At 41.3% G+C, this 27,856-nt stretch overlaps 1 protein-coding gene and 1 long non-coding RNA gene across 2 annotated transcripts in view; one reads left to right on the top strand and one right to left on the bottom strand.

The window, feature by feature from the left end:
* The window catches only part of LOC308075251, a 497,190-nt gene that overhangs the window by 69,028 nt on the left and 400,306 nt on the right, over positions 1-27,856 (top strand). The gene's annotated exons all lie outside the window — the stretch shown is intronic.
* Positions 1,244-13,110, bottom strand: LOC308075373 (adhesion G-protein coupled receptor G6-like). Its single transcript, XM_080415227.1, has 18 exons — positions 13,064-13,110; positions 12,796-12,887; positions 11,593-11,676; positions 10,427-10,492; positions 10,194-10,340; positions 7,987-8,028; positions 7,313-7,381; positions 6,995-7,151; positions 6,145-6,301; positions 5,896-6,021; positions 5,154-5,264; positions 5,012-5,051; positions 4,373-4,473; positions 3,994-4,115; positions 3,428-3,693; positions 3,234-3,324; positions 2,741-3,021; positions 1,244-2,326 (listed from the first exon to the last, which is right to left on the bottom strand). The coding sequence occupies exons 2-18, from the start codon at positions 12,875-12,877 to the stop codon at positions 2,175-2,177; spliced, it is 2,094 nt and encodes a 697-aa protein (XP_080271353.1). The 5' UTR covers positions 12,878-12,887; positions 13,064-13,110; the 3' UTR covers positions 1,244-2,174.

Raw genomic sequence — 27,856 nt, forward strand, 5'->3', positions numbered from 1 at the left:
GACATCTCTTATAGTCGACTCAATTTATGGTTTCTAAAAAGCTGTAAAAACTGAGTGTGGTAGGCTATGAAACTTACACACATATACTTAACAATATGGTTAGGAAAATTAATGGACAGTGCAGAAAAATACGACGTGGTAGTAATATTTTCCCCATATGTTCCCCCACCTTTAAAAAACGGGCCTGCATCGGCCTGGGTGAGCTGCAATGCAGTGTTGTGATCTCCAGAGATGTACCTGCCATGTCATTCTCCCGTGCGTAGTACCGCGACTGGCACTTGATGCTATAGCTCAGATTTGAATCATATTGGTTGGTTTTGAGCTTGTAGATCGGCTATTTTTGCTACTTTTGTGTGACATAGTATGGCGAAGTACGACATTAATTTATACACACACACACACACACACACACACACACACACACACACACACACACACACACACACACACACACACACACACACACACACACAGACACACACACACACACACACACACACACACAGACACACACACACACACACACACACACACACAGTCCTGCTCTGGTTCAACACGTGCCACAACAGATGTCAGTTTGATACATAAAACTGATGCACATTTGTGTGATGGGGACACCACCTTGCCAAACAAATGAGATCATGAGATAACTGCATAACGAGTACAGACAACCTGATTGTTTTATTGTCACGTGTACGACACAGCTGTAGCAACGTCAATGATGTAATGTAGAACTAATGTAGAATTAATCCCACAGGGGAAATTCAGTTTCAGCTTCACCCAGCTGATGGCTGCTCAGGTGGTCATATCGAGAGCTCGGGATGGGGGGAGGGAGCAGTTAGGGGCTAAGTGCTAACACCTCGACACATATCCGGGGCCGGAAATCGAATCTAGGACCTTCTGTTTTCCCAAAGTTCCCAAACTAATTTTTCAAAGATTTTTTACAGTATATTTTTATGTTATATTTATCAACAAAATTGTAGTGTATTGCCAATTATTTGGGGGCCCACCAGTGAGCCCTGCCCTACAGGTTGAGAATAGCTGCTTTATGTCTTTTATGGTTTTGACTTTGAGTCTTCTAGACTGCAGTATTGTGTTTTTTAAACCAAATAAATAAAAGGAGAAGGAGACTGGTAAGATCTTTAACATGATGGCTTTGTTGAGGATTATTTGAGCAACACGTGTCATGTTACCTACGTACATAGAAAATACAGCTCATCTCAAAGATAGATAGGTAGGTATATAGGTCATTTTTATTTATTTGCCAACTTACATTAGTATTACATTAATTAAGCTTAAATACACAGTTAAATACAGGTAGACAATATATGTTTGAAGACATTACAACATTGTGACATGTTGAGCTTCTTATCACTATAGGTAGCCATGAGCTCATTTCTTGTCCGCCTATTAAGGCCCCAGCTCAGTGGATACTGCTCTCTGTAGGTACAAGGTAATTATCTGCAGTCACGCGAAGCGCAAGTTAGCTAACCCCCACCCCAGCACTCCGTGTGAAAAAGACATGCTTTTCCTGCCACATCTCCTCGCTGCGTTCGTGTTCTTTTGTTGTCATCAAACCACTTGTCAACCACACTAGTCATCATGAAGTAAACGTTTTCCTTTTTTTCTCATTTTTTTCCCTCTTTTTTTTTGTACATTTACTGTCCTTATTCCAATGCGTGACTGAAATTTTAGATTTCGGAAGACTGTGATGAATCACAACATTCTCCCACGGTTTTCTGCAGTGAGTCAGAGAGGGCTTCCGTTGGGTGAGACAGCAGAGATAACAGGGTGATGATCTCTGTCACTCTGTCAGAGCTTCGCTCGTATGGGCTCTCTTTCATTGAGGTTCAACCGCCTCACGCCAGAACATTCATTCAGAATTCAAAGCTTTGGGAGGGGGGGGAGAGAGAGAGAGAGAGAGAGAGAGAGAGAGAGAGAGAGAGAGAGGGAGTGGGAGTGGGAGTGGGAGGGGGAGAGGGAGAGATCAGAGTAGAGACTCAGTTTTTTTGTTGAACAGAACTCTCTGTAGAAGAAACAATACTGCCACCTTGTGCTACGTTGTGCTACATTGATTTGAGACTTTTTGTAGAGAAGATGGCTATACGAAGACAGATAGGTGTAATAAAGTTATACACAGGGCACAGTTAACTGTGACACTGTAAACAAACAGTTTACTCTGTTTTACAAACAGAACCTTTACTAGCGTAGTAGGGGTTTGAACTTGAAGTAACTGCTCCGCTTCCAGTGTTGCTGCTGCTTTCAGAGCTGCTCTTGCCTGTGATGGTCTTCCTGGTGTTGTAGTAGTACAGGAACAGGAAGAATCCTGGAAACGTCACAACAAAGTCATTTTCCAGGAAATGATGGAACTCAGGGCTGGGCAAAATATCGACGTTAGGCTACATCTCTATTGTGTCATAAGACTAGATATCATATGACTAGATATCATATGGGATTTGGGATATTGTTATATAGTGATATGGCATACGTGCTGTATTTTCCTGGCTTACCTCACTTACCTGTTCTAGCTGTTCTATTATTTGCCTTTGCTGACTTAGTTATTGCATAGGCATTACTGATGATTATTCAGCAAAAATATAAATTCACCCTGCCATACAGTTCAAATAACAGTGTATTCTACTGTTTTATTGTAGTTAGTATTTTAATTTCACCATTCCATTCGACTTGATATGTGTACCGTTATGGGCACACGTTTGCCACCTATGAGACCGGAGCCTACCTTGGAAGCTGTTGAGGATAGTGAAGATGTAATATGAGGGAATGACCAGGGGTCCGTAGCTGATGAAAGCGAAGGCCCAGGTGATTCCCAGCAGAAACACCAGGCCCAGGATGGAGTAGGTCTTCTTCTTGATGGAGCTGGCTCCCTGACTGTCTGTTTCGGACTTCAGGGGCACGATGTGTCTCACAACCACGACGAAGGTGAAGGAGGTGAAGATGAACACCACCGCATAATAGCCCAGGTTCACCGCCTGGAAGACGCTGACATCTGTGATCCAGCACCTGGACATTACCACACGGGAAATTATAGTTCATACACGGTACAATTCCCAGTGTTAATATACGTAACTCTGTGGGTGTACAAATGGACCCCATGTGTACACTCTATGAGATATATTAACAAAGGATTGTACTGTGTATGGTAAGTATAAGGATGCATTTAGAATCATGTGTTTGAGGGGAAAAATGTTAAAAGAAATAAAATTATATCTTGCATTTTCACTGAATTTCCGTCATCTGTGTTGATGGCCAGCAAGTCATATTTCCCCACGATGATCATGGGTATCACCACTAGAGCAGGAGTGACTAAAGTGAGGAGAACACAGTTAGTTGACACTAATGCCAGACAGTTCTGCATAGGAGTAGATAGAATATGAACACATAGTTTCAGCGTTACTCTCAGTCTCACCCCATCCAGTTACACAGATCTTCAACATGTACTTTCTGATGCTAGCGTTTGGTTTCTTAAGCTGTATGAACAAGTGCAGGGCCTGCACAAAGAACCAGGACATGGTTGCTAGCATGGCATAGTGCATCGCCGCCGCCATGGCAACGCATGCGCCGAAGTTGCCCAGGTTGGCGACCGACTCGTTGACGATGAAGGACAGGTTCAGCAGCAGCATGGCGGCGAAGAGGTTGCTCAGGATCTTGTCTGCGAGGCTCCTTTTCTCTCTCCTGTGGGATCAAGCAGTTGATAACCACATGAACCCTCGTGTCCATTATTGGGGCAAGTGATTATTGGCAAAAAGAGACTAGGCCTATATGCTTAATACTATATGCTTATACCAAAAACATTGCTGATCTACAAGCTCACAACAAGTCACATCGTAACACGTTATGATGAGCTTGTGTAGCGCACTGTCGCAGCCACTCGTCAGTTGGCAATTTCGGAGTATGTGCAAGGGAGCGTGCAAGGGGCTTTAGTCACAAACAAAAGGCTCAAATTCATAGACTGCATCTGTGTCATTTTCATACCTGAGAGCCGTCTGCATGAAGAGCGCCATCAGCAGGAAGAACATGGACAAACCACAGCCAATGTTTGTGATGTACGTCAGAGATGTCAAATCTGAAGAACTCAAGTTTCCTGGCAAGGGTGACTGTATGTTTTGTGCATGACAAGAACAAAGGAAGTTATCCAAGTCAGGGATTAGTTTAGCTTAGTTTAGTTAAGTGTTAGTGTATTATAGTAGATTTTTGATGGATTTGAGCTTTCTTTCAACATGGACACCCAGAAATGCAAACGCTTTAGTATTTCCTGCCAAGACAAGGTTCTATGCTATAAGATAAGGCAGTAAGTCAGTTCTCAACAGATTGTTTTTGTGGGACACAGGCAAGAATAGAAAGTGAGTCACACCATCAGTATAGCAAAGAATGTCAGATGGGTGCATTCGCATGTAATGACGCCATTGCTCTCCTTGGTCTCACAACCCTCTGTCGTCCAATTAGGTAGATTTCCTGTAAGAAAGAGTTACAAGCTGATTGAAAGGTAAATCTTTCCCCCATGTAGACAGGTGTAAATGGTGGGCAAGTTATATATTCATACATGCTTTGCTTTTGTTTGTTCAGATTAAGGCTGGGCGACAAGGACAAAATCTAATATCACACTTTATCTTTTTGTTCTTTTTACCAAACACCACAATATTGATATTGAGGTGATTATTGGTGTTTTAACAAAATATGTTACACAATTAGATTTTTGATAATAAAATGTTCAGTAATAATGCCTATAACTAGGTGGGTAAAGGAAAATAATAGAACAGGTGCTAGAACATTCAGAAAATTACATTAATTGTAATGCAGCCTTAAAACCATAAAAAGACAACACTTATGACGTATCACGATAATACGATATCCCAAATCCCATAAAATGTCTATAGTCTCATATCAAGATGTCGATATACCAGTAATATTGTTATATTGCCCAGGCCAGCACTAGGTCGGATCAGTAAATTAAAAGAAAACAGCCGACAGATTTTTGTGATATACTACCTACCTATGCCATTCCAGGAATTGCAAGAGGCGTTGGCTTCCTTCTGCATTTGAATGAAAGGGAAATAGACATGAGCTACTGTCTTATTCTGACCCTGATTTCAAGCGAATCATCCCGTTAGTATATTCAAATGAATCTTTGTTACCGTGTCCACGTTTCTGAAATGCATATCGATGGTATCAGAAAGATTGGCTATTTCAGCTCCCATGTGGATCGCCAACACTTCATTTTCCAGAACTATGCTTTTCTTCTCATCCTGTTAACAGTCATAACGTTCATACAGGACAGAAAGAAGGTTTCATAACCAACGACAGTTACTCTATATGTCAATATTTTCATATAATCACTGGAATTCCAACGTTATATATAATGTTATGAGGCCTGCTTGTACATAATACATATATGATGATAAGAATGCTGTGCAGTGATGGTGAAGTTAATTTCAAAATGTAATGCATTATATATTAATTCCAATTAAGTTACATTACAAATATGTATTTGCCAAGTAATATACTTTAGCAAAAACAGTGCAGTGTTTAATTTTTGAAAAATAGAATAAAAGCTGTAGTGAATGGTAGCCAAATGTAGTTATTAGTGTGCATAATAGAGTGCATTTAACTTAACAGAGCTATTGAAAGTAACGTGTTACTTGACATAGTTACTCTATCCAATTTGTTAAAGTAATGAGCTACAGTATATTATATATGATAGTAATATTATTACCTATTGCATATTAAATCATCAGAGTTCATTTAACTTCAAAAAGGGACCCTTGCATGTCCATATTTACTCTGCCAGAGATAAAATAACACTGAGGATTTCACTGTGTGTTACATTCTATTTAATGAGTAGCTAGTTACATACTATGTAATGTGTAGCTACATTACCTGGGCCATGTTTTGAAAAAGAAGAACGCCAACAAACGATCCATTTCCCCTCACTGCCATGGTACTAGCTTCTTGAGAAATCCGCACAGATCTTTGGATGCCATTGACATTTATACTGTCAAGAAACTACAAATAAAGAGTAGATATGGGGCACATTCTTCATTAATCTACTAGCTCTTGTAAATAGGTAGGGCGGTAGCTACTTTCACTATAAGTATATAGGGTTTAAGTGTTTAATAATTGACATACACTCATATCTCCACCCGGTGAAAAGCCAATGTTTGTGTCTGTTTGATTGATTTTGGGCAGTTTTTTGAACACCCCTTTGATTGTGCCCACTGTTATGCTGGCAGTGGAGTCATTGCCCATCTCGTCCATCAAGGAGGAGAGACTATTTACCAACTGTCTGCAATGGGAATACAAGAATAAGCATTTAATACCCCAACATTCTTTGTAGGACATCTTGATAGTTCATACAATTGTACTCCTGCAGACTGAGTGAGACGGTCGACCGGGGTTGGTTGGCACACTATTCACACTCTATGCCATATTTCTCTGCCATAATTCATGTTATAATATTCTGACCGTCACCAGCAGTAAATGAAAGGTTAAGGTCTCAGCTATAGATACATGTTTAATGTGCACAAATCCTTTCTAAAAGTAGGTGATTTGTGATTAAAATCATGTTGTGCATTTGTGCCAACTGACACCATCTTGGGGTTAGTTGGCACAATGTTAAAATGTTCTACTTACAAAGGTCCCTTTCGATGCTATAAAAACTGGATAAACCCCCCCCCCCCCTGAAATGTACAGTGGCTTTCATGTTTTAACATATTAGATGAGTGCAGGCAAAGAAAGCTAATATTTGTATGTTACATTTTTGTTTCTGTGACCTTCAAAGGACCCAGAAATAGCTGTGTGCCAACCAGCCCGTGTTGCCAACCAACCTCTGTCGCCAATCAACCCCTGCCTGTGGCAAACCAACCCCTGTGGTAAACCAGCCCCAGCCTACGCAACGAAGCCCTTTGCAGTCACATGTGTGAGTACCGCTAGCTGTTTCCATGTATAAATAATTCTAAACTATAACCTGAATACTCACGTTGCCCCTTCTGCACTGATGGCCCCGTTGCTGCTGAGTGCGGGTGGAGTGGGCAGAGTCAAATTCCTTTCAGGCTTCATCACAGGGTTCTTACAGGTAACACAATTTGTAGAATTGTCAGAGAGGACGGACAAGATGAAATCTGTTGGGTTTTTACCTGCACATTAAAACACACGCAGGTGCACACACACACACACACACACACACACACACACAGAGACACACACAGATGCACGCAGACACACATGCAAATATTTGGTTGCCACATTCGACTGGTTTAATGTTTATGATAATATTGTATGTAAGAAGTGGAAATACCTTTACATGCTTCCTTATCATAGGGTGAACCTTTTCCGCATTCATTGCTTGGAATGATTTTCTTAAAGGCTTAAAAATATAAAAAGCAACAATTAGACAGTTACTTTGGCAAAAAAAAGCAATAGTCTATTTAAACAAAATGAGTAGCACCAGTGTGCTGGACTCTGTATTTTATTTTCATACATTTCATTGTTGAGCCACTAGGTGGTGCATGTATGTTGTGTAACTCTTTAGCCTCTGTCACTGTGGTCTAATTTGGGCCCAATAAAGGGGACATTAGGAACCCCTTTTTACCTCGGTATGCCCAGAAAACTCAGTGTGCAAGTTGTGTCTGCAGATAGCAGACGTTTTGACATCCACTCAGTTTGTGATCACCATAGGATCATTGCTTATTTTCTGTATTGTTGTTTAAGTTCATGTCTCATAATTGGACAGCTCTGTTTGATGTATGCAGTACAGAATACATTACCAATCCATGTTTATTTCTCTTTTGTAGTTTTAATGTGTGTTTCCTGCTACACTGTTACTAAGTGGAGGAATAAATCCATCGCTCTGCGAGAAACAGTAAAAGGACTCCCAGTTGTCTGTCTGTCTAGTTGGAAAAAGGGGAACTTTTTGACGAGGGCGGAGAAACCAGTGGAAGTATATGCGGTGGTAAAATGTAAATGTTTTACCCGCAGCTGTGCAGTTTAGTTCCTCCAGGTTGCGCAGAATATCTGAAATCGAATGGTAGATATTGGAGGTATATTATAGATGGTTCATTCATCATGTAGAACCGTTGTGCAAAGTAACTAAGTAAAGTAATTTTAATCAAGTAAAATGTGGAGGTATTTTTACTTCACTGGAGTAGTTCCTATTGTCTACACTTTTACTTCTAGTCCACTACATCTCAGAGGCAAATATTGTACTTTTACTCCACTTCAATTATTTGAAAACTTTACTAGTTACTTTGTAGATTTTGATTATTATTACAAAACCACTTCAGACCTACTGTATGTATATACTTTGGCAATTTGAAAATAGCCGATCTACAAGCTCTACAAGGATTCTTATAATTTTGTATAAATGGGACCCTCTGCATAATGAGTACTTTTACTTTTGGTACTTTAAGTACATTTTGATGCTTTTCTACTTTTACTCAAGTCAATTTTGAATACCTAACTTGCACTTGTAACAGACTATTTCTCCAATAGGGTATTGATACTTGTACTTAAGTAAAACATTTGAGTACTTCTTCCATCACTGCTGTAGAATAGAGGCAGAAGGCAGGAGGCAGAAGGCGCACTAAAATAGACCACCAATAGAGGGCACTCCATGGCAACATTTGTGTGAAACATAGTGCCCATGCCTTGAGTTGCATGCTGCAGCCTCTGGCAACCATTAGGACTTGGTCTTTACTAAGTAAAAGTATCAATACTGCAATGTAGAAATACTCTGTTACAAGTAAAAGTCCGGCTTCTGTGCATGATATTATGTTCTTTAACCACTTTCGACCTGGTGCCCTATTTTGGGTATGGCAATATAGGCAATTTCTTTTGTGCGTTGTGAGCTTGTAGATCAATTTTTTCAGCGTGACACCATCATAGGGCAAAGCATAAACAAGGTCTAAGTGTTTAAATTGTTCTAGTGTGGTTTGGACAAGGGGTCACTGAGGTCAACAGTGCAACTGATAACCGAGTATCTCCCAAAATGTGCTCTGTCCAATCAAAAAGCTCCCCACTGTCTAAATCCAACAGAGTTGGCACTAATGAGTTGAACATAAACTCGTTGTGGGGCGTTGTTAGCTTAGATTGGCTGTTTAATCATCCAAGAGATTTGGTGTAGAGGGTAAAAAGAGGGGACCTATAGTATCAGTGGTGGAAAAAGTACTCAAATGTTTTACTTAACAACACATTGGGTGCCAAAAACGTATATATACGTTTTTGCAAATACACCCTCTGAGTGCCAAAAACGTATATATACGTTTTTGGAAAAATATATGATTTTCTTTTTATGATTTTTTTTTTTTTCACAGCACCAGGAGATATCATTTTTCGAAGATTTAGACTCCAATCCACTTCCTGGTTAACTTATGACTTCAAAAGCCTGTATCTCGGCTCCTGTGTACTTTTTTTTTTTACAATGTATTTTTGACTATTTTCAACTGGCTGCAACTATGGAACGGATTACCGAATGTTTTAAAAAATGTTCCCCCGATTGTACGAGACCTCTATGTGTGTAATGAGGGGATCACCGTGAGGACGGTGATCACTGAAAATATTTTGTGACTACTTGAAAAAGGTTCAAAATGGTAAAAAATCCCGGCACTCAACGTATAATATTTTAATAAACCTCTGGCACCCCAAGTGTTAAGTAAAAGTATCAATACTGCAATGTGGAAGTACTCAGTAAAAGTCCCGAATTCAAAATTTACTTGCGTAAAAGTACAAAAGTATTGGTATCAAAATGTACTTAAAGTATCAAAAGTAAAATACTAAAATGTTAGCAGATCTACAAGCTCACAACGCGTCGCGATGCGGCGCGTTGTAAGCTTGTAGCTCGGCTATTTTCAAATAGCCTAGGTATAAAATAGGGCTGAAGTGGTTAATGTATGTTTCATAATGTAATAATTTATATCTGCAAAGTAACTAGTAACAAAAGTTTTCAAATAATTGTAGTGGAGTAAAAGTGCAATATTTGCCTCTTGAGATGTAGTGGAGTAGAAGTAAAAGTAATTGGAAATACTCCAGTAAAGTAAAAGTACCTCAAAATTGTACTTAGTACTTGAGTAAATGTACTTAGTTACTTTACACCACTGCCTAGTATAGAGCCTGAGTCAACAAAGTATACGGTTTAAGTGGTTAAATAAGGGACGTGCTACAGGATGTGTTGTCACTCCTACCTGAGCTGTTGAGGGACTTTGATGGCTTGCACAACGTATTCTGGCCCATAAAGAAATAGAACTCAATTTCTTCCATTGCTGATTGATTTAGAGTTAGTTTGAAGTTGTTTCCATGTTTGCTTATGTCAAATGATTGATCACGAACATCTGAAAATACAAAGTAGATTCCAACGCATATCTTATGAACAAGAAGAACATCTCTATTAATTATTAAATGCAGTGTATCTGTATACCTTTCTGTACGGTTTGGTCGTCCTTTGCAGTTATCATACAGAGATGCACACTGCAGTAACACGCATCTAAAAGAAGACATGTTTTGAAAACATTCTTCACTGACAACATTGCAATTCAAGACTTGAGTCATTCTCTACATAGTGTAAACTGTAAACAACGGCATCTCAGAGGTGTGCACAGTCCAGATGTAAAATGCCCAACAAGAACTGATGTCATTTTACGTCACTATCTTACGTCATATGGCAGGGTAGTGAAAACCCTCGAGTCAAGCTCTCAAATGCAGCCAGTCTCATCCTTCTATGATGGATTGTTTAGAACTCATGTTCAACAATATGTCCATCAATATAATTGACCTTCTTGACCTTGACCTTTGACCACCAAATTGCTCCATATGTCAGATATTGACTTAGAGATCTGATATATGAAGTTGCATGGTCTTGAGTTGTGATTTGATTAGTCATGCTGCACAGAGTAACTCACATACACAGTGGTGGAAAAAGTACTCAAATGTTTTACTTAAGTAAAAGTATCAATACTGCAATGTAGAAGTACTCCATTACAAGTAATAGTCCGGAATTAAAAATGTACTTGAATAAAAGTACAAAAGTATTGGTATCAAAATGTACTTAAAGTACCAAAAGTAAAAGTACTATAATGTTTGAAAATAGCAGATCTACAAGCTCACAACGCGTCACGTTGTGAGCTTGTAGATCGGCTATTTTCAAATAGCCTAGGTATAAAATAGGGCTAAGGTGGTTAATGTTTGTTTTATAATATAATAATTTATATCTGCAAAGTAACTAGTAACTAAAGTTTTCAAATAATTGTAGTGGAGTAAAAGTACAATATTTGCCTCTGAGATGTAGTGGAGTAGAAGTAAAAGTAATGGAAATTGGAAATACTCAAGTGAAGTACAAATACCTCAACATTTTACCTGAGTACAGTACTTAAGTAAATGTACTTAGTTACTTTCCACCACTGCACATACACACTCTCTCTCTCACACACACTCACACGCACGCAGAGATAGCCTCATTACAATATAGTTGCACATTTCAGTGCGGCTCAACTACACTGACATGTTTTGAGTGTTAACTCTGAGAGTGTACAAATGTAATAACTCAGAACTAAATGAACTGAGGATTTTACTGTGTAATAAGCTCACCTGAGCAGCAGGGGTCGCTAGAGTTAGCTGGAACCAAGCCATTGGCCATCAGAATGATTCTTCGCCTGTTATTGTCATCTGTGCCTGTACAACAATCCATAGAACACACTGTTCAATTGCTTCATGGTGAATCAAATGCATTCTGTTTCATATTTAGTCCATGAGCCAGACAAGATTTCATTATCGAAAGAGTGGGCAAAACCATACCTATATTAAATTGTTCATAGGGTCAATACGAGTAAATACATATGATAACCTCTCCACAGGAGTAGCTTTTTCATGGTTATCACACATTTTGTTATTTTCCCCATACGTACATGACAGGTGAAAAAATGACAAAATTTAAAAAAGAGTTATCATAATGAAACTTCCTGAGTTGATTACTTACATGAAGACAATGATTTATCGTATTACAAGTTTTCTGAAATTGTATATTTAGATATGCAAATTTGGCATTACGAAAATATGCCCGAATTTGTATAACTTTCCAGAATTATGAACAATTTAATATAGGTTTGGTTTTGCCCACTCTTTCGATAATCATTGCTCAATTTTGGGGCTCTGGCTCATGGACTAATTATTATTATTCTGAATTCTGAATTCATGAAATGTATTCTTAAGCCAGTATGAGACATGCTTAAAATGTTTGAATTTGTGATTTAAGTTATGCATCAAGATAGGCCTCATGAACATCAAGGTATTTCAGCCATTTCTTGACCAGTTTTATATAAATACATTAAATGTGCTGTAAGTGATAATTATTTGTTGCAATAAGTGACAAATAGCTCTAGTGTTTGTTAATAACAGCCCCCTCCCCCATCTCTCCAGTTGTTTAGTAAACAGAAGATATATTTTCAGGTCGGGATAGCAATGTCATACAATCATACAGGACATAGGATGAACAAGTGAAATGAGTGAATTGAAACAATTAAACAAGCAGACAGACTTGGAACTGGAGCACAAGCTGATAAATTATCTTTGTGCGGTTCTCTCGCCTGACTGGATGAAATCTGTAACCCACCTGAAAATGTAATTTCTGAGAGCTGGAGGGATGGAGAGACCCATGTTACTGAACACTATACTATAGCAGTGATTACTATCGGAATAAATATCTTAAAAATTTTTTAACGATAAACTTTTGTTTTTTTAATCACTAACAGCACCTTTTAACAGTTGGTTTGGACTTTGTTATTTTAACCTTACATTGCAAACATAAGCTCCCACTGAGGACAACGGAAATAATTGCCGCATTCAGGATAAATGTCCAATGATGCTTTTCAGCCATTCTTAACAGTCTGTGAAGCCAAGACAACATAGAATAGGATTATAACAACAACAATAATTTTTATAATAACAATAATGAGAATACTATTGATTTTAATAGTAATGTTTATTTATAATAAAAGAAAAAAAACAATAATAATAATAATAACAATATTAATAATAGAAGAGACCTACCAGGGAATCTTACCTGACACAGTTGATTTTGTATATGTGGTCAGTCTCCAGAGCAGCTGCTAGAATCACATAACAGATAACTCCTGGTGCTGGAAAATGTAACATTGATGTAGATTTGATTTGCCTTGCAAATGAGACACGTCCAACCTATAAACTCTTTCAATGTCTCCTTTGTGGCTTTTCAGGTATGCGGTTATATCATGTACATATCATATGTACTTATGGGATGGAGGGGGGAACTGTCCTTAAGGTCCATACTGTGCACAAAGTGTCAATAGTTCCTAGACTTTTGAGTGAAGAACAAAGCTTATACTTTTATAGCATGTCATTCATGTCAGTGACATTGGCTGCAGGCCTTTCGACGCAACATACCTCAGTCCAGCAGCTTACTCTCACACTACATCCACACTAATAGGTTTTCATTTTTAAACACATTTTAAACTGAAAATGACTCTCTATCCACACAAGTGTTTTAGCAGAATATAATCAATATCCTTCCATACTACACGCCTGAAAACGCCTATAACATTTGACAGCCTGTTGACAACAACGTCCATGAAACAGCACTTACAGTTACAGTACACTATGCTTGTACAAAAAAATCAGTTTATAGCCTATAGTCTGTAGTATTTTGCTATAGGGCAGCGGTGGCAAACTAATTTAGGTCAATTGATTGGTCAAAAGGAAATTTTGTGCGGGCCGGATAGTTTTTTGTTTTTTGTTTTTGTGTGAAATTTTGTGCTGGCATAGTATCTAGTCACAGCATGCAAAACATGGCTGGTAACATTTTTAGGCAGTGTCTGTAAACATAGTTACAACTATGCAAACGTGTCAGACCACCACAACCCTGGCGTCCCTATTTTTGGCCTGTCATTGTACGCAAACATTAAAAAAAACATTCAAACATTTTAATTAACTAGACTCTAGTTAATTTAAATGTTTGAACGTTTAAAAAAATAAATAATGGAGTTACTAGAGGTTCACACCTACGTCTCATCACGGATCCAACCAATATGTCTGAGTCATAGTGTCAGGGGCTTTGTCAGAGTACCAGTTGTACCTGTCTGTTTGTTTCCTTCTGTGCCCATACAGTATATGGAGATCTGTGTGTGTATCTGTCTGTCTACCTGTGTCCCTTTTATGCCCATATATAGAGATCCATGATGTAATTAGTATGATACAGTTTATCATTCTGCTCTGCGATTTGTATCTGGTGAACATTATAGGACTCATCACTGCATCCTGTATGATAGAGTGGGTTGGCCTTCCTTGACTGACAGGCGAAACAAACACTGGTACCTGTTTATTTTTAAGGCAGTTGATGGGACTACTGTATATTAAATATCTGCTGGAATGGAATCCTGTAACATATAGGACACGCTCCAATGACTGGCTCACGTTAAAGGTCCCCAAAGTAAAGACTGAAATGGGCATATTAGGTTTGTTTATGGTTATGCCTGAGTCATAGTGACACGGCCGTGGTCCGCCCGATGGCCTGCCAGCCCTCCCATTAGCCAATTTTAAAATAGGATACGACTTAAGTGGTTAAATTTCATACAACACAGTAGGTAACTCATTGAGCCCATTTTAGCAATCCTGTGAACGGTATCTTATTCCCTCAACGCTGGATTGTCCACATTAATACTGTAACCACGTACTACGTACTGAGACAACAATTCACTTTTATGAGCTGTAGAATTTAAGCAATGAACTTGCTAAATCTTGTGTTAGAGTATCAGACTAAAGACTGTTATGACAACTTTTATCTTGTGGAATACTATAGTTTTGTGGATACTGATGGAATTATTTAAACTATTTACTGAAAAAAACTATTTAAAAAGACGGGATTCTGTCAGAGTTCATGAATGGCATTCCGTAAAATAATTTATGATTTTATCTCACAAGATAAATATTGTGCTTAGACATTTACTGTAACAAATGATAAAAAAATGTTCTTTCTTTCTTTCTTTCTCTCTGTCCACTAAAGAGTTATCTCTATACTGTGCACAAAAGTCATATTTACATTACCTCTGTGAAGATGCACTTGCAAATGTTGTCAAAAGAGGCAACAGCATCCTCTTTGCGATGCAAATAGATTAAACAAATAAGGGCAGTCAGGCTGGCTAGGAAAACTAAAAGTGAGGTCCATGTGCTTTCTGATGACAGTAGGAATCATAGATAATATAAACCTTTATTGATCCCTGTGGGGAAATTCAAGTTTTGTGTGGGTGTTGGGGGGGGGGGGGGGGGGCAGGCATGACAGAATTGTTGACATTATTACCACAAAGACGTGTCACCCACGTTTGATTCCTTTGTTGTATTTTACAAACATTCCTGTGTGAAACCAGAAATGTGTCAATGCAATGACTCCCATGTACACCGGAGGTCATTGTGATTGACGTGAACAGCAGAGAGGTTTTCCTATTGGAAGTTAGCTGTGCTTTTGATTCACGTTTAGAGGAAGCTTTCCTTACTAAACAAGTAAAATACCAACCATTAGTACAAGCCATTATACATCTAGGCTATAAGTGTCAGCTCATTGTTTTTATATTTGGCAGCTTGGGCCATGTCCACAGGCTGGTGGTCAGGGGCTTGAGGATTATAGGGTTGTCCAAGTGTAAGGCAAAGCAGCTTGCAAAATATTGCTCAATCTCCTCATTATGGGCAGTTGATCTATTTGGAGGAGAAGGTGCTTCCTGTATACCCATAATTTTTCTCCGGTGTTGGTAATATGGCAGACTGACATGTATGACCAATGTTGACTGAATAAGTTCATGCACATTTGTTGTTTACATTCTGGACTTGTTTGGATTCACGCACTGAGAGTCTGAGACACGTGGATGTTTTGAGTGTGTGGGACATCAGAAGCAACTGAAAAATAGTTGTGCCCTTGTAATGTATTTTTTATAAAGTGTGTGTGTGTGTGTGTGTGTGTGTGTGTGTGTGTGTGTGTGTGTGTGTGTGTGTGTGTGTGTGTGTGTGTGTGTGTGTGTGTGTGTGTGTGTGTGTGTGTGTGTGTGTGTGTGTGTGTGTGTGTGTGTGTGTGTGTGTGTGTGTGTGTGTGTGTGCGCGCGCGCGGGCGGGTGTACATGTGCGAGTTTGTAGCAGGGTATACTCTCACCATGAAACATATACAGACAACTGAATCCATCCACCCATAAACTTGACTTGAAAGAATCCCCACCCCTACCTGTGGTCATCATGAAGCTATCTGCAGTATGACCATTTACAATTAGCTGTGGCTCTTATCCAGAGTGATTTACAAAGTATAAAATGGCATGTATCCAAGTCAACAAATGCCATCAAGCCTTTCTAAGTAACATAACCTACTATCTAAATGAGATGCATGGCATATGGGACCAATAAATCTGGATATGACTGGCATTAGCATTGTGACTGCAGCAGTGGTGGAAAAAGTACTCTTGTACTTCTGTTTTAACCCAGCAACCATATGTAAATTACGCCACTGCTGAAAAGCATCCCAGCCCAAACAGTAACGTAACTAATAATTGGGCCGCGACCCGGAAATGACCGTAATAATCCTACAACGGGAGCAAAAATATTTTTTAAAAAATAATAAAATTGGGTGGCCTGGAATGGCGTGGCCGTTCTGGAATTGTCCCAAATTTCCCAGTGGACAGCACGTCCCTGACTCAAGGGTCCTTCTGGCCGATCTACACGGTCACGACTTTTTTCTGTTCTGGCCCCACAGTGGTGGAATGAACTCCCCACTGATGTCAGGACAGCAGAGTCACTCCCAATCTTTCGCCGCAGACTGAAAACCCACCTCTTCAGGAAACACTACCCTTCCTCTTCGCATTGCCTACTTGTTGTTAACTAGTTGTACAAACTAAAAAATAAATAAAAATTGTTTCCCTACCTATGTTGAATGCACTTATTCTAAGTCGCTTTGGATAAAAGCGTCTGCTAAATGACTAATGTAATGTAATGTAATGTAATGTAAAAGTACAATATTTGCCTTTGAGATGTAGTGAAGTAAAAGTAAAATTATTGAAAATTGGAAATACTCCAGTAAAGTAAAAAATACCTCAAAGTTGTACTTAAGTACAGTACTTGAATACATGTACTTAGTTACTTTCCACCACTGGACCGCAGAGCCACTTTCCATGTGGCATCATCTGGAACAGTCCGTGGTTGAGGTCAGGGGTGACTACGATCTTTGATGATTCTGCAAGCTGCTGACTTAGCTTTTGGTTTTGACCATTTTCTTTAGGCCACAAAGGCCAAATGCCAAGTCAGGAAGGCCATCAAATAAAACAATAATTTTAAAGGAGTACTTCACCCACAATATTACTTTCTTTTTTTTTTCTCACCCCATTGAATACATTTAGAATTGTAGTTTTTGTTGCATTCCTTTACTGTGAATGAAGAATCCAAAATGAGAGAAGAAAGTAGGGAATACTTGATGAATTGAAAAGATGGGGGGTCATATTAACAATAGCAAAACTGTATTGAAAAATCAATTCATAAACTCCAACATAGCTATAAGAGTATAAGCCAAGTGTCTCATACAGTATGCTCATTACTTCAATAACACAGCTTTTTCGCTGAATATTTTACTTTTAATTCACTTCCGGTGCAAACTGTCATGATGTACGAGCAAGGAACACGCCTGGGCATGCCCATACACCTGGATTATACTCTGAGAACTATAATATTGAAGATATTTGCGGTACAGTTTTCAAGGTCAAGGTAATTTAAACTTTATTGTCCACAAGGGAAATCTGGCTTGGGCTTTTTTGCTGTTCATGGCCCCCTATTTTTTTCAATTCTCCATTTTCTCCTCTCGGTTTTGGATTCTTCATTCACCGTAAATGAATGTGACAAAAACCAACATTCTCCACCTATTAAAGGCTTCACGGGGGGTGAGTAATTGATAGAAAAAAAGTCACTCCTTCATAGTAATATTTCATTATAACATGGCATCATTTCCGTCTCCTCGCTCTGCGTCTCAGAGGTGGGCTGTAGAAAGCTCAGAAACCCATAGTTGATTTTAGCAGGCAGGAAACACACCATCTATTGACAGTAACTCTGAAGTCTTTCACACATTATTTTGCTAATTAGTCTAATATAAATGACACACAAAAACAAAGAGCTTAGATCAGAGCTGGACTGGCCAATGGAGGGGGGGGGGGCAACCCCTCCCCCGTTTTGTTTTATAAATCGAATCCTGGGTAACACCCTCCTCTCTTGGTGCTTTCATCTCGCCCCTCACCCAGAGCAAATAAAGGCTGGGTGTGTGATAAATGGCTGCATTACATAAGGTCCTTTACACAGGTAGACTAGACATGAATGACCGTATTGTTGACCTGCATGCTGGAGCTGTCAGAGACATTTCACCAAGTAATCCAGTACAAACACTGAATTATTTAACACTGCTCGTGATCTACTGTATATTCAAATATGAACCGTTCCTATATTAGAACAATATGATACACCATAAGATGTTATGTAAGACCTCTGTAATACACTGAATGTTTCAGTTGGTGGTTCAAGTGTGTGTGTGTGTGTGTCTGTGTGTGTGTGTGTGTGTGTGTGTGTGTGTGGGGGGGGGGGGGGGGGGGGGTGAGAGGGTGAGAGAGACCCTTCAGCTGGGGGCAGTGTACTGGTGGAGCTGCGTATAATGTTTCATCCAGACGTGTGTGTGTGTGCTGCCTTGCTGTTCACAGTAACAATGAGCCACTCATGTCCCTGATTCACAATGAAAATTACCTCACCAGACAGCGGCCTGAGGAAAGATGAAAAATGCACCAACACTGCCCCCTAGTGAAACCTTCAAATCACTGAATTAGGCCAGTGGTTAATTCTCAAACTTTTTCGTGCCAATTAAGGTTGACCCCCATATTGATATATATTTGACCGCGGACCCCCCCCCCCCCCCCCCCATCTCACCTGCCAAGGACCCCCAGAAGAGAAGATTAAAAATTATTCAAAATGTTGCAAACATTTTCAATTAAAAGAAAAATGTTCAAAAAAGGCAGATGTACAAGCTGCATGGCACGAACATATACAGTAATTGGATAAAGTGGTTAAAATGATTGTGATACTATAGCATTAATTACTTTTGCTGGGGACCGCCTGGAACCCCCTCAAGGGCACCTGCAGGTCCCCGGACTCCACTTTTAGCTATACCTGCTGGTATAGCCTGTTTAATGTCATTCAGTTGACAGAGGTACTTGTGATATTGTCATATTCTGTGGCTGCCAGCAGTGGTTCTCAAAGTTACTTAATGCAGCCTCAAAATCAGTTTAACCATTTTAACCATCATTGGCTATTTGGAAATAGCGGATCAAAAGCATCTCAAAGCAGTGCATCAGCTTGTAGATCTGCTATTTTCAAAAACTTTTAAAACTACTTTTGTATTATTTTTTGAATCCTTGAAACATTTTAACAACACGCATCTTGTATGGGGGTCCCTGCCTGGCACACAATATTTTCAGATGGGGGTCCGGGCACACTCCGCGGCCATATGAGTATTAATTTGGGGGTCCTTGATATGAAAAAGTTTGAGAACCACTGGTATAAATGTTTAATGAATAATGAATAACCATAGGTCAGTTCAGAGAACGACGGAGCAGCTCAGAGTCCACACAGCACCATAGGATAACAGCACAGCTTATCATAAATTGACAGATGCAGCGGTGCGGTGCTCCAGAGAGCAGACAACTCAAGCTCCACTGTGGTTGTTAACATGTTGCTAATGTCATTACATCCAGCCTGCTAGCCTGCTAAGGCAATTACCTCCCCAGCAGCAGCACTAAACACATTTAAGACCTTATCGTAGTCTAGATAGGCCTGCTTGCGTTCATTGATGGAGGCTCTACCGACGGTTTGGAGTTAACTCAACATATTGATCCTTATGGACAGCCCGGTGATGTCATTGTTTTCCTCATTAATGGCCACAAGGCCATTAGTTTGTTATTAACACTGCATAATACGGGCAGGTCAAAGGGCAAACTGCCCCCCCCCACCATTAAAAGTTCATTCATTCAGTTGGTCTTTGAGCAAGATGGATAATTACCCCCTTTCAGTAATGACTGTTCGGTGCAGTTTGACAATGTCATTAATTCCAATTTCAAGTGTGCCAGCCCCTTACGAGTGATTTATAGTTTTCAAATAGAGATGTCACAACTACCAGTATTCATCAATAATTACGTTTTCCACCGGTTGATGATTTACAATCAGGGCAGAGATAATAACATCATAGATGAAGTCTTTGCTGCTACAGCCACAGTACATTGTAAAATGCAGAATGTTATTTTAACTCTGAAATGGTAAAAATTGCACTCCAATACAACACTCCAGTACAATGCAATGCACAGTAAAATCCTCATTGTTTATTGACCCTTTGTGGGTCCATTCTGTTCCATGTGCACACTCTTGGAGTTAAATGAACACTACAGATTTCACAGTGTGTAGGTAGGCCATTTATATCTATTGATGTTGTGAATTTTCTCGGTGGTTTGACGTGCGATGTCAAGGGGATAGAGTCATGGACTCAACGCCGCATGGCAGATGAATATTTGATGGCCCTTAATGGAGCCTTTGGTCTCTTGCTGTATAGCGCTGTCTTCCACCACAGAGCAGAGGATGGCGATGGAGTCAGGAGCCCATCAGATCTGCATCCACACAGCATTGCTCCCCTGGTGTATTTGGTTCGGGGGGGGTTTGGTCGACCAAAACAACAGCTGCTGTGATTTCATAATGCAGGCTCAGCCATAAGATCGCCAGGCGGGCAGACAACTGGTGGGAGTCTTGAAGTAGCGCCACGCCACCATACCCCTCCTGTTGCCCGACCCCGACATGTGACTGCTACCGTGCCCTGCCCATGAACCTCTCAGAGGTGGGTAGGCGGGGTATGATGAGAACGTGTTGCCATTTGCCACTGGCGATGCGGTGAAGTGAGATAACAACCACTCAAGTCAAATCCATACTTCATCGCATCACGACGCATTGTGGGCTTGTAGATCCGCTATTTTAACAGAAAATAGAATGGAACAATGTTGGGGAAAATCGTGAAAGTTTTCGCCTATAACGATGACATGACCAAAAGAGGATTACCAGGTGAAACCCAATGTCAATGACAGCCTCTGGGCTCACACACCATCTCCCACATTCCATATTATGCATATATGACAGATACATATGTCAGAATTATGTACGCTGGATCTAAAGCTTTGTCCCTACTAATCCAGTTGGGGAGATTATGATCTTAACTAAAGACAGAGACGGCTCCGTCTGCCAGTCCAATTAGGAACGTTGACAGTGAGGCAGAGCAGCCATACATCATGCAGCTGCATGGTGACCTCATCCGGGCCTAATCCATACATATGTGACAGACGTATGGGGGGGCTTACACCAGCGGTACGGTGGTACTGGTACCGTAAATGGATGCTGTGCTTTATCAAAGTGACTAGGAGTGTTGCGGGTCGATGGAGGGTGTGTGAGAGAGAGGAGGAAGAACCGTGTGTCCTGGAATGTGGCACATCGGAGGGCGTGTGTGTGTGTGTGTGTGTGTGTGTGTGTGTGTGTGTGTGTGTGTGTGTGTGTGTGTGTGTGTGTGTGTGAGAGAGAGTGAGTGCATCGAAAACTGCATTGTTGACCTTTCCGCCTCCCCGCGCCTCTGGCTAATTGCATAGATCAGAAATTCTTGCTGTGTGTGTGTGTGTGTGTGAGAGCAGGCTCAGGCATGCAAAGACTGTATAAACAGGTGTTATACACTCACTCACTCATTCTATTTCTCTCTCACTGTTGCTGTTTCTCTCTCTGTCACTCCTCTCTATCTCTATCTGTCAAACACACACACACACACACACACACACACACACACACACACACACACACACACACACACACACACACACACACACACACACACACACACACACTCACTTTGAGGGTTCACAGGTGCATCCAGTAACCACATGAAATTTCATCCTCTGCTGTAACCCAGTTACAATATTATATTATAATCTCTTATTTTCTCGATTTAATCAAAGCAGGCTACTGTATGTTGGCCTATCACAATTGAATGCATAGTATGGATAATAATAATACATATAAAACATATAAATAATATAAGTTGATAATAATAAGGGTAATAATAATAATCTCTCTGTCTCTCTCTCTAGTACAAGTTGTAAAACATAGTTGAACAGTGTTGTGTGATGTGGTGTTGTTGGATGTACAGTCTACATGAGTGCTACTTTAGCACTATAATTATGTCGGATGACCAAGTCTGGAATATTGGAATGCATGTGGATGCAACACAAATTTGCAGATTTGTGATGTAAGCAGTAACACATCTTGGCCCTTTGTTAAAAACAGAACATGCACTGGTAACAATAGCAACCATAAATGGGCGGGGTACATTTGTGGTGTTCACGCAGCAACACCAGCCATCATGCATGTCTGTGATTGTCTAGTGCCGGTCCATAGCTTGGCGGGATGCTTATCCCATACCCTGTTGTGATTGGCTAGTTAAGGTCCATAGCCTGGAGGGACAATTGCTCTGCGATTATAAATTCAACAAGAGATTAGCCTAGTAGTTTGTGAAATTAGCTGCAGACACACGCATGCACGCACGCACGCACGCACGCACGCACGCACGCACGCACGCACGCACGCACGCACGCACGCACGCACGCACGCACGCACGCACGCACGCACGCACGCACGCACGCACACGCGATAAAAAGCTAGATCTCCGCCTGGCAGAGATGATAACAGTGATTCTGATGGGAGATCAGGGCTCCTCAGGCCTCTAGTCACTGGTGAAGGTCTCTCAGCCCACACAAACAATGATTAATGTGGTTGGACAGTGAGCTCTCTGATCTCCCGTCTCACTGTAACACCTGATCAGCATGTACTGTAGCTGAGATATAAATTGGAGATTTAAATCAAATTTGTTGTAACATGGCTCCATAACCCTCTAACTCTCTACAACCACAACTGCTTCTATGTGCAATCATCTCAGGTCTGTGAGGAGAGGACAAAAGAAAAAAAAAGAAAAAGAAAAGAGGTGTGAAGAGGGAAAAGGAAATATATATATAGTAAATATAATTCATGGTCTGGGGAGCTTCAAACAACACACGGTCACATTTCTCGCATTAATTTTTGATTGCTTCTCTTTTACAAGGTCACAGGGTGGCAACCTACACTGGTCAGCTGTCCGTCTCCCAGACCTCCACATAACAGACAAAACAAATATAAACAGGAGGGGACAACAACAACAAGCCGCTGTGGAAAGTCCTTGTGGTTGAAAGAAATGCATTCATTATCTGTGCTAGGGTTACAGTGGCCATCATCCAAGGTGACCCGGCCTGCAGGAGAGACGTTTGCATCACCTTGATTATGACACCACGCCTCAGGATGTGTGCACGCACGGTGCACATGCACTTATGACATGTCTTATCGCAGCTACGGCTACGATAAGGCGACTTTAAAAGGTTTTAGATCACAGATAAATGGCAACTGTACGAAATCCAATGCCGTTCTCGTGACTGGTGTTACACCGAATAAAGGCGGCTGTGTCGGAATGCGAGTTCACGGCGCGTACGGCTGGATCAGGTGCGTATCTGGCCTATAGGGCCGTAAAATGAGAAAGAGAGAAGACTGGAGCCATCAATTCACAGCCTTTAATGTGCCAACGAAAACGCCAACTCCGACTTTTCGACACCGGCGTGTCTAAATATTTGCCCGTCGTTTTACAGTCGGTCACAGAGAAATGCCACCTGTAGGTAACTCAACGCCGTTCTCGTGACTGATACGACGATAGCCGTGTGACCGCATGGAAGATGCATGGGGGACAACACCGTCTAGAAGCGAGCACACTACAACCACATCGTCATCTTCCTAATTCCTAATTCCTACAAACACCGTGCACCAGCAACCCCTCGCCACACACACACACGCACGCACGTGCACAGCCGCACACACATACCCTTGCCAGACAGTCCGCCATGCTATGACATCACCAAGTCTGTATAGCCCATCCCTGGGGCGTCTCGCCATGACATCAATGTCTGAAGCCTGGTGGGGGGGTGGCCACGTGACACACACACACACACACACACTGTCTCGCAGGCCGGCGGCTCCGATTCAGTAAACCTAACCACGGACCTCAGACTGCAGGACAAAGAGGCTAAGGCTGGGCTAAGGAGGGTGGGGGGAGTGAGGTGATGACATCAGAGCGCGGTGTGTGGAGTGTGTGGAGTTGAAGCCCGGGCCAGAGGCAGCAGTAGTCGGGGGGGGGGGGGGGGGGGGGGGTTGCCGGTCAGTTAATCCCCTCCCGGGTGCTGGGCGATGGAGGTCACACCGACGTGTGAAAGCCTGGGAGGTGGCGGTGGAGGAACCAGATTACAGACCTCTGGGGCCGGATCACAATAGAGGTGTGAACCGAGAGAGCCGAGTCGCAGGAGAGTGAGAAGGACCGAGGTATAAAGAGAACGGAATGTGGATGGTGGAGGTGATGACCTGCTGATGATGGGTCATGAGGAGTGCCTGCTGAGAGTGTGGTGGTTTTAGGAGAGAAGGGAAAGATCATGTGCGGGGTTAACGACGAGGTGATCCCTGGGCGGGTCGTCAGGTTAACGTGCTTGTGCATTGAAATCTATAGCACTTACTGTATAGGTGAAAATTGTCTCAACCACATTAACCCTGGCTCTGTATTTTGGGCAGGTCAACACAGGTGAAAAGTTTAAGAAGTTAATAATTTTGAAAATAGTAAAAAAAATTAAGCTGATCTATATTAGCAAACAAAAGTAGCAAAATAGTTTTATTTCCGCTATTTGTCGTACGAGGAAATCAGTGTGTGTCAGGGCAATAGTCAGAAGAAAACATTTTTGGCATGCGCCATTAGTGCCGGCTATTATATTTTCCCCGAATTTCACCGGCAATGACATTGTTCTACAACTCGCACATGACCACATACCACCCCCCTACCCCCCTGTCTTTAACATAACCGCTGGGTGAGTCAGAGGGGCAAGTAATGAAAGGAATGATCTCACTTTGGACGACGCCTAAGGATCCACTTTCATCGTACAGTGAGAGTTTCATCGTTTGAGCATCAGTCATGGGTTGAGTTACAAATGCGTGGCAGACTAAATACTTCAAAGCTATTTGATTGAAATGATACACTTTTCTGCGGTGTGGTGCTTTTTTTATAAACCCTAGAATATGAGCACTTTGTGGTTTGTTTGCAGTCTTTCAAACGGACCGATTCTTTCAGAGGGTTCCGTTAATGGCGCGGCCCCTACATTGACGGGGAAGTGCCACCACTGTCAGGCAGGAGTTGGTGTGACATCATTCCCCTGTGTTGAGGTATTGGGCTTGGCTGACTGTCTGCCACCTGTCTCACACGGTGCCAGCGGCTTGATTTGTGTGACAGTCTGGCGCTCGCATGGGTATCCCTACCTGGCACAGTCTCAATGTGGGCCAGGAGGAGTAGAAGAATGATGCCGGTACCTCTGAGTGACACAGCTGCTATGACAGGAATGATATCTAGCTTGATATATAGTAGCTAACTGCTCAAATTCAACATATGACGATCATAGTAGCACTGATAAATTATTTCTGAGAAAGAAAGAGGGAAAGCATTAGTTGAATTGAATTGAAAATACTTATTGGTGAAGCATTACTTTGTCTATTTTGGCTATCTTTCTGTGGGCTGGGAGATTATGTTTTTGGGTTGTCCTACCATAGTCGCCTTTCATCCACACAGCTGTCCGTCCGTCCGTCTTTCCCAACCTTGTGAACGTTATATCTCAAGAACGTCTTGAGGGAATGTCATGATATTTGTCACAAACATCCACAGGATGAACTGATTAGTAGGTGGTCAAAGGTCAAGGACACTGCATGACCTCAAAAAACTAGTTAGAAGTAAAATTAGAGTAGCTAATTATTTTGTACCCCTTTTTTTCCTCCACTATTTAGTCGTTATGCCAATTAAACCTCCCCACATGCACACTTCTGTGTTGCCAGTGCAGTTGTACCCTACTCAGGCTCACCTGCCAGCCAGGGGGGCTCCTCGTCCTGTTCAACACCCCCTGCTGACAGGCATCATTCCAGACCGTAGGAGTCACTGACACAGTGACAAAGACCCCCTTTCTGCATGGGTGCCGTAGCTGCCCCAAACACGGCCAATGTGTTCGTATAGAATAGATAGACGCCCAGCCAGACCAGATGTAGCGTGGTGTATTAGAACCCCTAGACTCTACGTGGTGAACAGATACTTTTATAGAAAGAAAAGGAAGTCTGCACACTGTTGACGCTCCAGCGACCACAATTTTATTTGAGTTTCACAGCATACAACGTTTCGACCCCTTCGGGTCTTCATCAGGTATGAGGAGTGCAGACATAGGCAGGTTAAAATAGGGAGCAAACAAATCAAGTCCCAGCTGTGTCAGGGATAATGGACACACCCCCCCTTCTTAATAGGGACAGGCTACAAACAGTACAATGAGTAGAGAAACAGAAAATCAATTCATTTTTAGAAAAACAGTTCATTTTTAGAAAAATAGAAATTCAATTAATTCTTAGAAAAATAGAAGATCAATTCATCTTTTAGAAAAATAGAAATCCAATACAATTTTTGAACAGATACTTTTCCCTTGCAGGACCCAAGCGCCCCACAAGACATGTTCATTAAATCCATTCAAAGTCTTCACTACATACATGAGTCTGGACAGACACAGGATATAAACTGCAAATGGTTGGCGGAGGCACAACCGTGATGCGGTATTTCTATCTATTTATCTTATTACTTATTTTCTTTATTCATGCAGCATTCCGCTCTTGCCTGCATCTGTCCTGTGTTTCATGCCTACTGGGGTGCTGCTGTGACACCTGACAGGATAAATTAAGGTCTATCTGTCTATCTATGTGCAGAGGTCTGCTATTATTTTTGGTATGCAGTCAGGTTTAGGCCTGGCTCAGGGAAGAGGACGCCCCTGCCATGCATAGTCCACCATGGGAATTGTAGTGGTTTTTTAATTGTTATTTTATTTTTGCTTGTCAATTATATTTTTTTATTGCACTGTAATTTTTGTATTGTACTGTTTGACCCCAGGAAGAATAGTCACTGCTGAGGCAGTGGCTAATGGGGATCTAAAATAAACAATAAACAATTAGAAATTGCTAACGAAGGCCACAAGACACAGGTTGTGTTGATTTTCAACACGTTTTCTCGACTGGGGATGCGACGAGAATGTCTGACATTGGAGCTACATTTAAAAGTGTTCATCTTTATGGCTTCTTTGCACCTGTGGTGTGGAGGTCATTGGTGACCATTTATGGGGGTCAGGGTGGAAGGGATCACTACAACAGGCCTGTCGAGGCCACTGGTGCTGGTGACAGGGACGTCAATAAAGCCTCACAGCTGGACTTTAAAGAGGTCCCTTTGTCCAAAAGAGTCATCATTCCTGGGCTGTAGTCCGCTGCAGGTGGCCAGGGGCCTCCTGCCGGGGCCCCGGAGAATCCCAGAGTCAGCACATTAGCCTGTGAAAGGGACAGATTAAACAGCCACTCAGAAGAAAGTGTCCCATAATACCTCCGCACCCTCCTGCTGAGACCCTGGACCCCCACTGCCACCACTTTACAATGTACTGTTCAGGACATTCCCAAACATATTGTTTAAAATGAGACACACTTTCATGTGAAACCCGGATAATTACTCACATTAACCCTGGCGTCCCTATTTTGGACATGGCATTATAGGCAAAACAATTCAAAATGTTTAAAAATGTTGTAGATCTGCCATTTTTTTGTGTGGCTTTTCTGCCTTTAT

Source organism: Gymnoscopelus braueri (genome assembly GCF_963280865.1).
Source record: "Gymnoscopelus braueri genome assembly, chromosome: 19".
Classification (NCBI taxonomy): Eukaryota; Metazoa; Chordata; class Actinopteri; order Myctophiformes; family Myctophidae; genus Gymnoscopelus; species Gymnoscopelus braueri.

Bases quoted from the DNA above. Each gene is read 5' to 3' on its own strand.
- LOC308075373 (XM_080415227.1), bottom strand. From the start codon at position 12,877: ATGGCTGAAAAGCATCATTGGACATTTATCCTGAATGCGGCAATTATT. The intron at 11,677-12,795 runs GTAAGGTTAAAA...ATTGTTGTACAG, and splicing joins TGGGAGCTTATGTTTGCAAT to GCACAGATGACAATAACAGG. The intron at 6,022-6,144 runs GTATGTCAATTA...CTTTATTTGTAG, and splicing joins CACCGGGTGGAGATATGAGT to TTTCTTGACAGTATAAATGT.